We start from the raw sequence: 13279 nt of genomic DNA on the forward strand, positions 1-13279 counted from the left end.
ATCAGGAGGCCCAGTCAGCCCCGCCCCCTCGAAAATCGAGAAGCCCCGCCTTCGCGTGGGAAGTCCTGACTCCAAGTTCCGCCCTCTTACGACAGGAAAGTCCCGCCTCTTCAGCCTGACTCCCTCTAGGATCTGAAAGCGTCCGTGGCCCCGCGCCAGCCCCGCCCCGAGAAACCCTGCCTCGGACCGGAAGGTGTCCCCGAGGCGGTCGCGGAAGTAGAGGAAGCCTTCGCGGTCCATGGCCAGTACGTCCCCGGTGTTGTAGTAAACGTCGCCCGATTGCCGCACGTTGCGCACCAGCTTCCGTTCCGACAGCTCTCGGGGGCCGCGGTAGCCCACGAAGGGTTGCTGGCTTACCACCTTGGTCAGCAGCAGCCCCGGCTCCCCTGGGGTAGGAGCAGGAACAAGAACCCCTGGAGCCCACCAGCCAAGCCCCCTGCTGGAGGTTTTCAACAACGGTGGACTCTTCATCACCCAGCACCCTGCCAAGGACAGACCCAAAGACACAGACAGGGAGATCCAGAGATGAGAGAGAGATTCAGAGACCTTGAGAGACTGCGACAAGCGACACAGAAAATGAGAGAGAAGTATAGTGAAGGCGGTATGGGGAGCCCATGAGAAACAGGAAAAGGATAACAAGGGATGGAAGACGGACAGACAAATGGCAGTGAGAAGAGATATGACCAGGACCTTGCAAGGCCCTGGGAGAAGACACTAACAGAAGGTACAGGACAAGGGACCAATGGCTGGAATGCCGTCTTCCACAGAAAGCTCAAGAGAACAAATCAGATGGACACCCAGAGACCCAGTAAATCAGAGCAAGAGATCACGGCAGGGGAGCTGGACAGAGCCGAGAAGCTGAGGCGGAGGCCCCAGATGGTGGTAAGGCAGGCCACTGGCTCAGGGTCCAGATGAAGGCTGCAGACCCCTCTAGTGAGCACCAACGTCAAGGTTTTGGGCAGCTCGTTCCAGCCAAGCAGAAGACTGAGGGTCGCCACCCCTGCCACCCAGGAAAGGCTCCTCAACCCCCATACCTAGCCCTACAGGGATGCAGAAGCCCTGATTGTCCCTCACAGGCTCCGCCGCCTCCATGTCGAACTGCACCAGCTCAAAGGGGGACAGCATCTGGGGTAGAGGGTGAAGTGTTGACATAGGTCCTGTGGGCTCAGCCTCAGGGCAGCTGCACACCAGGCACCCGCACACTCACTCGGAGGAGGCAGCTCATCTTGCCCAGGGCCCCGCAGCGCCCCACATAGTTGACTAAGCCCATGTTGCCTTCTGTGGAGCCGTAGACTTCCCAGATCCGAATAGGACCGAAGCGCTGCTGGAAGGTCTCCCACACATCAGCCCGTAGTCCATTGCCCATTGCCAGGCGGACTGTATGTGTCCGGTCCTCTGGTTGCTACAGGAATGTCCCCAGAAGGGTGAGGAGGAGGTGCTCTTGGGGCATGCCTTGGAACCTTTACCTAGAGGGGGTGTTATCCTGGGTCCTTACCTTGGGAGTTACCTGGAAGGTGATGGGGGACCTCTACCTAAGGGATCTACCTGGGTTACTTACATGAGAGTAGTTACTGGAGTCTTTTAAATTAGAGGGTTACCTGCAGGGGCGACCTGAGAGCTTTGCCTGGGGGACGTTACCAGAGGTGACTGGAGGCCTCATCTGGGGTCTCACCTAAGAGTAGTTACCTAGAACTTTAATTTAATGGAAATTTAATTTTAATTAATTAATTTTTAATGGAAATTCTCATGATAGGGGTAGGGGCTATTATCCCTGTTTTCCAAATGAGGACACTGAGGCTCAAGGTAGCACAGCTATCAAAGAAACCATTATTGGAAGCCTTGTCTGAAACTCATTATCTGGGGTTCTTGCATGAGGTGTATTATCTGAGGGACTTGAGTTCAGTACCTGAATCTTTACCTGAGACCTTTACCTGGGATTTCATACTTGGGTGTTCACCATGGAGCCCTAATCTTAGAGCCTCACCTGGGGAATGTTACACAAGTACCGCAGGAGCTCGCCCACATACAGGATCACTGTCACGCCATGCTGCCGACAGTCATCCCAGAAGCAGGAAGTAGAGAACTTGGGGGCCAGAACACAGGTGGCTCCTGGGAGATGACAGGAGAGGGGGTTTCAGGTCATGCTTCCAAATTGTTGTAAGAAGCTGCTTTTAGCACCTGTGCTCACCCACCCCCACACCCTGAGATACAGGACAATACTGAGTTCATCTTTGTGTCCTTGGCCCAGCCAGGACTGCTCTCACTAGAAGAGCATAGACAGGCCTGGGTTCAAATCCTGTCTCCAGGATGCCGGGAAAGCTCTGTGCCTGTTATAAAGTGAGCAATGCTAAATAAGGGCTGTAAATATTAAATTTTTTATTTTTATTTTTGAGACGGAGTCTCGCTCTGTTGCCCAGGCTGGAGTGCAGTGGTGCAATCTCCGCTCACTGCAACCTCTCCCTCCCGGGTTCAAGCGATTCTCCTGCCTCAGCTTTCTGAGTTGCTGGGATTACAAGCACCCGCCACCGCAGCTGGCTAATTTTTGTACTTTTTTTAGTACAGACGGGGTTTCACCATGTTGGCCAGGCTGGTCTTGAACTCCTGACCTTTCAGGTGATCCACCCGCCTCAGCCTCCAAAGTGCTGTGATTACAGGCATGAGCCACCGTGCCCAGCCACATTTTTAATTTTTATTTTGACTTGTCACTGACTCGAAGCTCAAATCACTCTTGATTACGATAAATGAATGCCCAGCTAAGCAGATGGGTGGGCAGGTGGATGGATATGGTGGATGGATGGAAAGATGAATGGGTGGACAGTTAGAGTAGTGAGTGAGTAGATGGATGGGTGACAGAGTAGTGAGTGAGTAGATGGATGGGTGAACAGTTAGAGTAGTGAGTGAGTAGATGGATGGGTGGCCAGTTAGAGCAGTGAGTGAGTGGATGGATGGGTGGACAGTTAGAGTAGTGAGTGAGTAGATGGATGGGTGGACAGTTAGAATAGTGAGTGAGTGGATGGATGGGTGGACAGTTAGAGTAGTGAGTGAGTGGATGGATGGGTGGACAGTTAGAGTAGTGAGTGAGTGGATGGATGGGTGGACAGTTAGAGTAGTGAGTGAGAAGATGGATGGGTGAACAGTTAGAGTAGTGAGTGAGTGGATGGATGGGTGGACAGTTAGAGTAGTGAGTGAGAAGATGGATGTGTGGACAGTTAGAGTAGCGAGTGAGTAGATGGATGGGTGGACAGTTAGAGTAGTGAGTGAGTAGATGGATGGGTGGACAGTTAGAGTAGTGAGTGAGTGGATGGATGGGTGGACAGTTAGAGTAGTGAGTGAGTGGATGGATGGGTGGACAGTTAGAGTAGTGAGTGAGTAGATGGATGGGTGAACAGTTAGAGTAGTGAGTGAGTAGATGGATGGGTGGACAGTTAGAGTAGTGAGTGAGTAGATGGATGGGTGACAGAGTAGTGAGTGAGTAGATGGATGGGTGAACAGTTAGAGTAGTGAGTGAGTGGATGGATGGGTGGACAGTTAGAGTAGTGAGTGAGTGGATGGATGGGTGGACAGTTAGAATAGTGAGTACATGGATGGGTGGGCGGTGACATGCAGAGGCAGGGGGGTAGAAAGATGGATAGGTGGCTGGGTGAGGTGGCTCACGCCTGTAATCCCAGGACTTAGGGAGGCCGAGGTGGGCGGATCACGAGGTCAGGAGATCAAGACCATCCTGGCTAACACGGTGAAACCCGTCTCTACTGAAAATACAAAAAATTAGCTGGGCGTGGTGGCGGGCGCCTGTAGTCCCAGCTACTCAGGAGGCTGAGGCAGGAGAATGGCGTGAACCTGGGAGGCGGAGCTTGCAGTGAGCCGAGATAGCGCCACTGCACTCCAGCCTGGGCGACAGAGTGAGACTCTGTCTTAAAAAAGAAAAAGAGAAAGATGGATAGGTGTAAGGATGGATAGATGGGTGGGTGGATGAATGAATGAGTGAGGAAGTAGGTGAGTAGGTAGATGGGTGGGTTGGTGAATGTTTGTATGGATGTATTGACGTATGGACACATGGATTAATAAGATATAGGGGGCTGGGCGTGGTGGCTCACACCTGTTATCCCAACACTTTGGGAGGCCGAGGCGGGCAGATCACCTGAAAGATCAGGAGTTTGAGACCAGCCTAGCCAACATGGTGAAACCCCATCTCTACCAAAAAATACAAAAATTAGCCAGGCGTGGTGGCGCACACCTGTAGTCCCAGCTACTCGGGAGGCTGAGGTGGAAGAATCGCTTGAACCCAGGAGGGGGAGGCTGTAGTGAGCCGAGCTTACACCACTGCACTCCAGCCTGGGTGACAGAGTGAGACCCTGTCTCAAAAGAAAAAGAAAAAAACTGAATCTAACAACACCTCTAGTTAAAGTTTCCAATTTAACAAGAAATGCAGATGAAAGGGGAACAGAGACCTACAAGCAAATACAATGGGGAGACTGTTTAATTGTTAAAAACAAACAAACAAACAAAAAAACAGCCAATTGGCTGGGCACAGTAGCTCACACCTGTAATCTCAGCACTTTGGGAGGCCAACATGGTCAGATCACTTGAGGCCAGAAGTTCAAGACCAGACCGGCCAACAGGGCGAAACCCTGTCTTTACTAAAAATACAAAAAAATTAGCTGGGCATGGTGGTCCACACCTGTAATCACAGCTACTCAGGAGGATGAGGCATGAGAATCGTTTGAACCCAGGAGGCAGAGGTTGTAGTGAGCCAACATCACACAACTGTACTCCAGCCTGGGTGACAAAGCAAGACTCTGTCTCTAAAAACAAAACCAAACCAAAACAGCCCATTGGAGAAATCTGAACATAGACTGGACATCATATGATATTAAGGGGTTACATCATATGATATTAAGGACATCATATGATATTAATGTTGTTACGTGTAATAATCACTTTGGTTACAGTTTCTTCAGTGCTTATATGTTAGAGATATGTACTGCAATATTTACAAGCATAAAGATACAGTGTCTAGGATTTGCTCTGATATATTCTGGAAAAAAATAGGGAAGTGGCTGGGCATGGTGGCTCACGCCTGTAATCCCAGCACTTTGGGAGGCCGAGGCAGGTGGATCACCTGAGGTCAGGAGTTTGAGACCAGCCTGGTCAACATGGCGAAACCCTGTCTCTACTAAAAATACAAAAATTAGCCGCTTGTGGTGGTGCGTGCCTGTAATCCCAGCTATTCAGGAGGCTGAGGCAGAAAATTGATTGAACCCTGGGGGGGGCGGGGCGGGCGGGGCGGAGCTTGCGGTGACCCAAGATGGTGCCACTGCACTCCAGCCTGGGCGACAGAGCGAGACTCTGTCTCAAAAACAAACAAACAAAAAAGAAACAGGGAAGTACATGTGAAATTAAACTGGCCCTGGGCGCAGTGGCTCACGCCTGTAATCCCAGCACTTTGGGAGGCCGAGGCGGGCGGATCACGAGGTCAGGAGATTGAGACCATCCTGGTGAACACCGTGAAACCCTGTCTCTACTAAAAATACAAAAAAAATAGCCAGGCGTGGTGGCGGTCGCTTGTAGTCCCAGCTACTCCGGAGACTTAGGCAGGAGAATGGCATGAACCCAGGAGGCAGAGCTTGCCGTGAGCAGAGATTGCGCCACTGCACTCCAGCCTGGGCGACAGAGCGAGACTCTATCTCAAAGAAAAAAAAAAAAAGAAATTAAACTGGCAGCATGTTAACAATTATTGAAGCTGGGTGAAGATACCTGAGATGTCATCAAACTATTTTCACTTTTTTTTTTTTTTTTTTTTCTGAGACAGAGTCTCGCTTTTTGCAGGCTGGAGTGCAATGGCTAGATCTCGGCTCACTGCAACCCCTGCGCCCCGGGTTCAAGCGATTCTCCTGCCTCAGCCTCCCTGGTAGCTGGAAATACAGGCGCCCGCCACCATACCCAGCTAATTTTGTATTTTCAGTAGAGACAGGGTTTCACCATGTTGGCCAGGCTGGTCTCAAACTCCTGACTTCAGGTGTTCCGCCGGCCTCAGCCTCCCAAAGTGCTGGGATTACAGGCGTGAGCCACCATGCCCCGGTAATTTTTGTATTTTAGGTAGAGACGGATTTCGCCATGTTAGCCAGGCTGATCTTGAACTCCTGACCTCAGGTGATCCACCAGACTCATCCTCCCAAAGTGCTGGGATTACAGGCGTAAACCACTGGGCACAGCCTAAACTTTTCATAATTAAAAAAACAATTTGGCCGGGCGCAGTGGCTCACGCCTGTAATCCCAGCGCTTTGTGAGGCCGAGGTAGGTGGATCACCTGAGGTCAGGAGTTCGAGACCAGCCTGGCCAACATGGCAAAACCCCGCCTCTACTAAGAATACAAACATTAGCCAGGTGTGGTGGCGCATGCCTGTAATCCCAGCTACTCAGGAGGCTCAGCCTCAGCAGAGAATTGCTTGAACCCGGGAGGCAGAGGTTGTGGTGATCTGAGATGGTGCCATTGCACTCCAGCCTGGGTGACAGAGCGAGACTGTGTCTCAAAAACAAACAAAAAAGAAACAGAGAAGTATATGCGAAATTAAACTGGCAACATGTTAACAATTATTGATGCTGGGCGAAGATACATGAGATGTCATCAAACTATTTTCACTTTTTTTTTTTTTTTTGCAAGGGAGTTTCACTCTTTTTGCAACCCCCACCTCCCAGGTTGAAGCGATTTTCCTGCCTCAGCCTCCCGAGTAGCTGGAAACACAGGCTCGCATCACCACGCCCAGCTAATTTTGTATTTTCAGTACAGACAGGGTTTTACCATGTTGGCCAGGCTGGTCTCGAACTCCTGATTTCAGGTGATCCAGTGGCCTCAGCTTCCCAAAGTGCTGGGATTACAGGTGTGAGCCACCATGACCGGCTAATTTTTGTATTTTAAGTAGAGACAGATTTCACTATGTTGACCAGGCTTGTCTTGAACTCCTGACCTCAGGTGATCCACCCGCCTCAGCCTCCCAAAGTGCTGGGATTACAGGCGTGAACCACCGGGCACAGCTAAACTTTTCATAATTTAAAAAAAAAGAAAAATTTGGCCAGGCGCGGTGGCTCATGCCTGTAATCCCAGCACTTTGGGAGGCTGAGGTGGGTGGATCACGAGGTCAGGTGTTGGAGACCAGCCTGGCCAACATGGTGAGACCCCATCTATACTAAAAATTCAAAAATTAGTGCCCATAGTGGTGGGCACCTGTAATAACAGCTACTCGGGATGCTGAGGCAGGAGAATCACTCACAAGTGCTCACCACTGTTGCGGGAAGTCAGGGACCCCTAACAGAGGGACCGGCTGGAGCCACGGCAGAGGAACATAAATTGTGAAGATAACATGGACATTTATCACTTCCCAAATAATACTCTTATAATTTCTTACGCCTGTCTTACTTTCATCTCTTAATCCTGTTATCTTCATAAGCTGAGGATGTACGTCACCTCAGGACCCTGTGATAATTGTGTTAACTGTACAAATTGATTGTAAAATGTGTGTTTGAACAATGTGAAATCAGCGCACATTGAAAAAGAACAGAATAAGAGCGATTTTAGGGAACAAGGGAAGACAACCCTAAGGTCTGACTGCCTGCGGGGCTGGGCAAAAAGAGCCATATTTTTCTTCTTGCAGAGAGCCTATAAGTGGACGTGCAAGTAGGAGAGATATTGCTAAATTATTTTCCTAGCAAGGAATATTAACATTAAGACCCTGGGAAAGGAATTCATTCCTGGGGGGAGGTCTATAAACGGCCGCTCTGGGAATGTCTGTCCTATGCAGTTGAGATAAGGACTGAGATGCACCCTGGTCTCCTGCAGTACCCTCAGGCTTACTAGGGTGGGGAAAAACCCCGCCCTGGTAAATTTGAGGTCAGACCAGTTCTCTGCTCTTGAACCCTGTTTTCTGTTGTTTAAGATGTTTATCAAGACAATATGTGCACCACTGAACATAGACCCTTATCAGTTCTGCTTTTGCCCTTTGCCCTGTGATCTTTGTTGGACCCTGATCAGTAGTTCCGTTTTTTGCCCTTTGAAGCATGTGATCTTTGTACCTATTCTCTGTTCTTACACCCCCTACCCTTCTGAAATCCTTAATAAAACTTGCTGGCTTTGAGCTCAGGTGGGCATCACAGTCCTACCGATATGTGATGTCACCCCCGGAGGCCCAGCTGTCAAATTCCTCTCTTTGTACTCTTTCTCTTTATTTCTCAGCTGGCCAGCACTTATGGAAAATAGAAAGAACCTACATCGAGGCCGGGCACAGTGGCTCATGCCTGTAATCCCAGCACTTTGGGAGGCCGAGGCAGGCGGATCATGAGGTCAGGAGATTGAGACCATCCTGGCTAAATGTGAAACCCCATCTCTACTAAAAATACAAAAAATTAGCCGGGCGTGGTGGCAGGCGCCTGTAGTCCCAGCTACTGGGGAGGCTGAGGCAGGAGAATGGCATGAACCCAGGAGGCGGAGCTTGCAGTGAGCTGAGATCGCACCACTGCACTCCAGCCTGGGCGACAGAGCGAGACTCCATCTCAAAAAAAAAAAAAAAAAAGAACCTACATTGAAATATTAGGGGCAGGTTCCCCCGATACCACCATGCGTGGCTTTAAAAAAATTTTTTTTAACAGATGGCCTCTCACTATGTTGCCCACGCTGGTGTTGAACTCCTGGACTCAAGTGATCCTCCTGCCTTGGCACCCAAAGTGCAGGGATTATAGGCATGAGCAACCACACATGGCCATGATAAAAGCTGGAAAACACAAAAAGGCCGGGCGTGGTGGGTCACACCTGTAATCCCAGCGCTTTGGGAGGCAAATGCCCGCAAATGTGGGCAGATCACAAGGTCAGGAGTTTGAGAGCAGCCTGACCAACATGGTGAAACCTAGTCTCTAGTAAAAATACAAAAATTAGCTGGGCGTGGTGGTGCGTGCCTGTAATCCCAGCTACTCAGGAGGCTGAGGCAGGAAAATCGCTTGAACCTGGAAGGCGGAGCTTGCAGTGAGCCGAGATCGTGCCACCGCACTCCAGCCTGGGCGACAGAGCGAGACTCTGTCTCAAAAAAAAAAAAAAAGAGAGAGAGAAAATAGCCAGGTGCGGTGACTCACACCTGTAATCTCAGCACTTTGGGAGGTCAAGGCAGGTGGATCACGAGGTCAGGAGTTCAAGACCAGCCTGGCCAAGATGGTGAAATCCCGTCTCTACTAAGACTACAAAAATTAGCCGGGCGTGGTGGTGGGTGCCTGTAATCCCAGTTACTCAGGAGGATAAGGCAGGAGAATTGCTTGAACCCAGGAGGCAGAGGTTGCAGTGAGCCAAGATCATGCCACTGCACTCCAGCCTGGGCGACAAAGCAAGACTCTGTCTCGAAAAAAAATAAATAAATAAAAATTAAAATAAAAAAAAAAAAGAGAAAACAAAAAGAACAAGCTATGGAGAGGTCCCCGTCTAGATTCTGAATCAAGAGTCCAGAGAGACAGCCCTATGGAGTGCTTGAGAGCATTCCTACTCCAGCTGCCCTTGGGGCCATGTCACAAATCTGGGCCAGCATCCCCATCATGTCCTGAGCACCACACCTTCCTTGGATGCCTGTGACCATCACTCATATCAGGTCTTGTCACCTCCTGACCAAAGCATGGCCATTAGGGACTGTGTGGGTGTCCAAGCTTCTGTCCATGCGGCCCTGGTACTCATTGGTGGGTGTCCCTTCTCAAAAGTGAGAACACAGGGTGCTGGGTAACCAATGGTGTCTTTTTGCCTTGACAGCCCCACGCTGACACTTACTCCCGTGGTCCTGTAGACTGGAGGGATCCTCAGAAGTGTGCTTACCGAGATCTAAGCAGCCGAGGATCCCAACGACAAGTCCCATCACGTGGTACAGAGGCAGGACCGTGTAAACCACATCATCAGCTGTGGCCCCAGATAAGGACAGCATCTTGCTCATCTGCAGTACCCGCTCATGTGTGAGGATGGCTGGCTTTGGGATGCCTTGGGGTGAAGGCATGGCAAGGGCAGGGTGGTGACATGACAGCACAGAGAGGGGCCTGACCAGAGGGATAGATCTCTAACAGCCAGGCCTACATTGGGGTTTGAGGCTCTCAGAGAACAGTCAAGTATAGGGATTTGTGGTTGGGTTCACAGGCTGAATTTGGACTGAAAGTAATATGTCAAGATCAAAGGTTTCAGTGGCTGTTTACTGGACACAGGAAGAATTCTGGCATTGACCTCTCAAATTACATTGGGGGTCAGAGTTCAGGCCAAATATCAAAATCAAGTCTGGGAGCAGTGGCTCACGCCTGTAATCCCAGCATTTTGGGAGGTTGAGCTGGGCAGGTCACCTGAGGTCAGGGGTTAGAGACCAGCCTGGCCAACTTGGGGAAACCCTGTCTCTACCAAAAATACAAAAATTAGCCGGGCATAGTGGTGTGTGCCTGTAATCCCAGCTACTCAGGAGGCTGAGGCAAGAGAATTGCTTGAACCCAGGAGGTGGAGGTTGCAGTGAGCCGAGATTGCACCACTGCACTCCAGCCTAGGCGACAGAGCGAGACTCTGCCTCGAGAAAAAAAAACAGCCAAACAAAAAACAAATGTCAAAATCAGAGGGTAAAGTGGTTTCAGAGGTCAACACTGAGTCACAAGTCAAGTGTGGGGTCAGGTCAGCCTGAGAGTTCAGAGGCTGGTGCTAGGGCTAATGGGCACCCTCACCAGTGGTCCCCGAGGTATAGATGAAGAGGGCAGGGCTTCTCCATGTGATCCCAGCACGCAGGTCAGCAGGCACTGGGTGGGAGGGCGCCGCATCCAGGGCAGCCCCCAGAGCCCCCACCCCTGGTGTAGGGGAGGTATGGCTGAGGTAGAAGCAGCGGATGTTCTCAGCCTGCAGCTTGGGAAGGATCTCCTCCAGCCTCTCCCGGAGGTCTGCAGAGATGGGTCAGAGGAGAAACAGAGACAAGGCTCACCTTTGAGGTTGCGAGGCGGGATCTGAGACCCACAGATGCAGGCAGAGGAGCAGCTAGTAGAGAAAGGCGTCCATGTTGTTTGGTAAAGAATCCCATCGTTAGTATTTTTGGTCAAATTGTGGGAAAATTAAACTCTGATGACCTGAGAACTACTTTCTGCTCATAAGTCTTGATTATAATTGCCTGTGAAAGTAGGCAGGTGGGGACCAAGGGCCTCTGCCCGTCCCAGCAGGACCCCTGTCCTATAGTCCCTGCCCTTGCCCCCTTCCATTCTCCACTGGCTCCAAGGCCCTCACCTGGGTCCACCACCAGCACCCGGGCCCCAGAGCTCAGCACAGAGTGTGCCAGGGGCATCCCCCGGCCATGCGGGTTGATCCAGGCTGTTGGGCAGCCCAGCTTGGCCAGCCCCAGCCACATACACAGGGCTGGAACGGCCTGGGAAGCCAGCACAAGGAGGGCAGTAGGCTCCCCGGCACACAGGCTCGCAGGGTCACCCAGCTCAGCCTTCAGGGCCCATGCCGCCTGGCAGGCCCGGGCATCCAGCTCACCAAAGGTGACTAAGCCGGCCCCAGGCCCCGTCCACACCAAGAGTGCCCTGCCAGGCTGCGCTCGTGCTCGCCGCTCGAAGGCATCTACAAAGGTGTCAGGCGGCTGCCGGCTCAAGCATCCCCTGATCTTCAGGCCCAGGTGGAGGATCTTGGCCAAGAAGATCACATCAGCCGGCAGCCAGCGTAGTCCTGGGGGCAGCCGTGCTGGCAGGAGGGTTAGTGCCAGGGCCGCAACTGCCAGGCTCAGCCCATGGGGCACCCAGGGGCTGAGCCAGGGCCATGCTAACATGGCCAGCCCAAGTAGCACGCAACATGTGGGATCCCCCAGGAGCCAGCGCAGGGTCAAGGCCACAGCCACTGGCCACACTGGCTGCCCCAGGCCCCAGAGCAGGAGCAGCAGCAGCAGCAGCAAGGCCAACTGTTGCCTGACACCCATGGTACCAGCTCCTCCCTAGGAGCAGCAGCTGTGGAGTGTTCAGGCTCACCTCTGGCCCCTCAAGAGTAGCCCAATGGCTCCTCCCCAGGGGTGGTGGCCCTGGCACTGCTGACAGTGGCTGGTCCTCTCCCCAGGACTTTGCCCCCAGCCCTTCTCCTCTACGTTTGTTTGCTCTGCCTGGTCTTGTGTGTGGGTCCAGCCCCTCTCTGCCTGGCGCTAACCCTTTCCATCACTGGCCTCTGGGTTCCCAGGTCTCTGCCCCTTGGGCACCACCACTAGCCTCCTTCCTGCTGTCCTGCTTGCCCCATCCACCCTCCAGGGCTGGCATCTAACTCCCTTGCCTCCCCTCCCATCCCTGCTGGGTACCAGACACTCAGAGCACAGAAATCCCTGCCCTTGGGAACACTCCAATCAGGCCAAACAGAAAAGCAACAGGACAGCAAGGTGGACCTCACTGGGAGGTCCTCCTGTGACACCCACTGAAACCCTGAGGAGAGGGGCTCAGCCAGGCTAAGCCCCTTGTCCCATGATCCAAGGAATCGTAGCCTCCTGCCAGGCATACAGCAAGTGCTCAGTAAATACAGGAACACTTGCATCGCCTGGATTCAAACCCAGCTCTGTCCCCCACCCATGTGCTTGCTCTGACTCTCTGCTCCACCTCTGGCTTTGACGACGATGGAGTCCTGGAGTTCAGGAGACTGAAGTCAGCCCATGATGCACACAGTTGGATCATGAAAGCCCTGGCCTCTCACCTTGAGGAAGCAGTCTCAGAAGGTGAACCCAGAGGAGCTGCCATTGGCCTAGGAGCCTGGCAGGTCAGGCTGGGGTATGGCCTGGGGCCATACCCCACTCCACCAGCTCCAAATCCTTATGGCAGGGCACCTAGGCTAGGAGCCACTATTGTGCTGAAGAGGAGAGGGGCAAAGAGTGGCTGCTCTCTCCGCTGGATGCAGGGGCCTGGGACACTGGCTGGCCAGTAGGGGTGGTGTCCCCAACCGCCCAGCAGTCAGCCCCAGGATCCCACCCCTCATTGTTTCCTGCCCCCAACACGGCCATCGGAGCCCTCCCTGAACTTTGCCCCCAGCACCAAGGGCAGATATATGGGGGCTTATATACCCTCAGTGCAACCTGGCCCCAAAGATCCCCCTGGGCTCCCCACAAGTAAGGTGCTCAGCCATGTCCATCAGGGTCGGGGAGGGGAAGTCTTAAGTCCAAAAGACCCTTAGAGCCTGACTGGAAGATCTATGGGAGGGGCCTCAAAGGTCGTGGACAGCAGCAACCAGGAGTATGATGGGGCTTTCACGTGGCCTCCCTCTCGGAGACCCACCTCA

General features: G+C 52.4%; 1 protein-coding gene and 1 long non-coding RNA gene across 8 annotated transcripts in view; one reads left to right on the plus strand and one right to left on the minus strand.

The window, feature by feature from the left end:
• The window catches only part of SLC27A5 (solute carrier family 27 member 5), a 35199-nt gene extending 23201 nt beyond the window's left edge, over positions 1-11998 (minus strand). For 5 of the 7 annotated variants that reach the window (XR_008541048.2, XR_008541047.2, XR_010153986.1 and 2 more), the window contains exons 1-7: positions 11261-11998; positions 10714-10923; positions 9839-9997; positions 1985-2109; positions 1208-1402; positions 1035-1125; positions 188-386 (exon numbers count right to left, since the gene is read on the minus strand). Coding sequence is in view for 3 of the 7 variants with exons in the window: in XM_054673586.2 (XP_054529561.1) it covers positions 188-386; positions 1035-1125; positions 1208-1402; positions 1985-2109; positions 9839-9997; positions 10714-10923; positions 11261-11948 (1667 nt within the window). In the remaining 4 variants the exon portion in view is untranslated. The remainder of the gene's footprint in view (positions 1-187; positions 387-1034; positions 1126-1207; positions 1403-1984; positions 2110-9838; positions 9998-10713; positions 10924-11260) is intronic. The other 2 variants (XM_001148729.6, XM_016937010.4) reach the window with 1 other exon arrangement.
• Positions 189-11117, plus strand: LOC129138096 (uncharacterized). Its single transcript, XR_008541053.2, has 2 exons — positions 189-1424; positions 9776-11117. It is a non-coding gene; the product is annotated as an uncharacterized LOC129138096 (long non-coding RNA).
• Positions 11999-13279: the final 1281 nt, after the last annotated feature.

The sequence above is a fragment of the Pan troglodytes genome, chromosome 20 (assembly GCF_028858775.2).
Source record: "Pan troglodytes isolate AG18354 chromosome 20, NHGRI_mPanTro3-v2.0_pri, whole genome shotgun sequence".
Taxonomy (NCBI): domain Eukaryota; kingdom Metazoa; phylum Chordata; class Mammalia; order Primates; family Hominidae; genus Pan; species Pan troglodytes.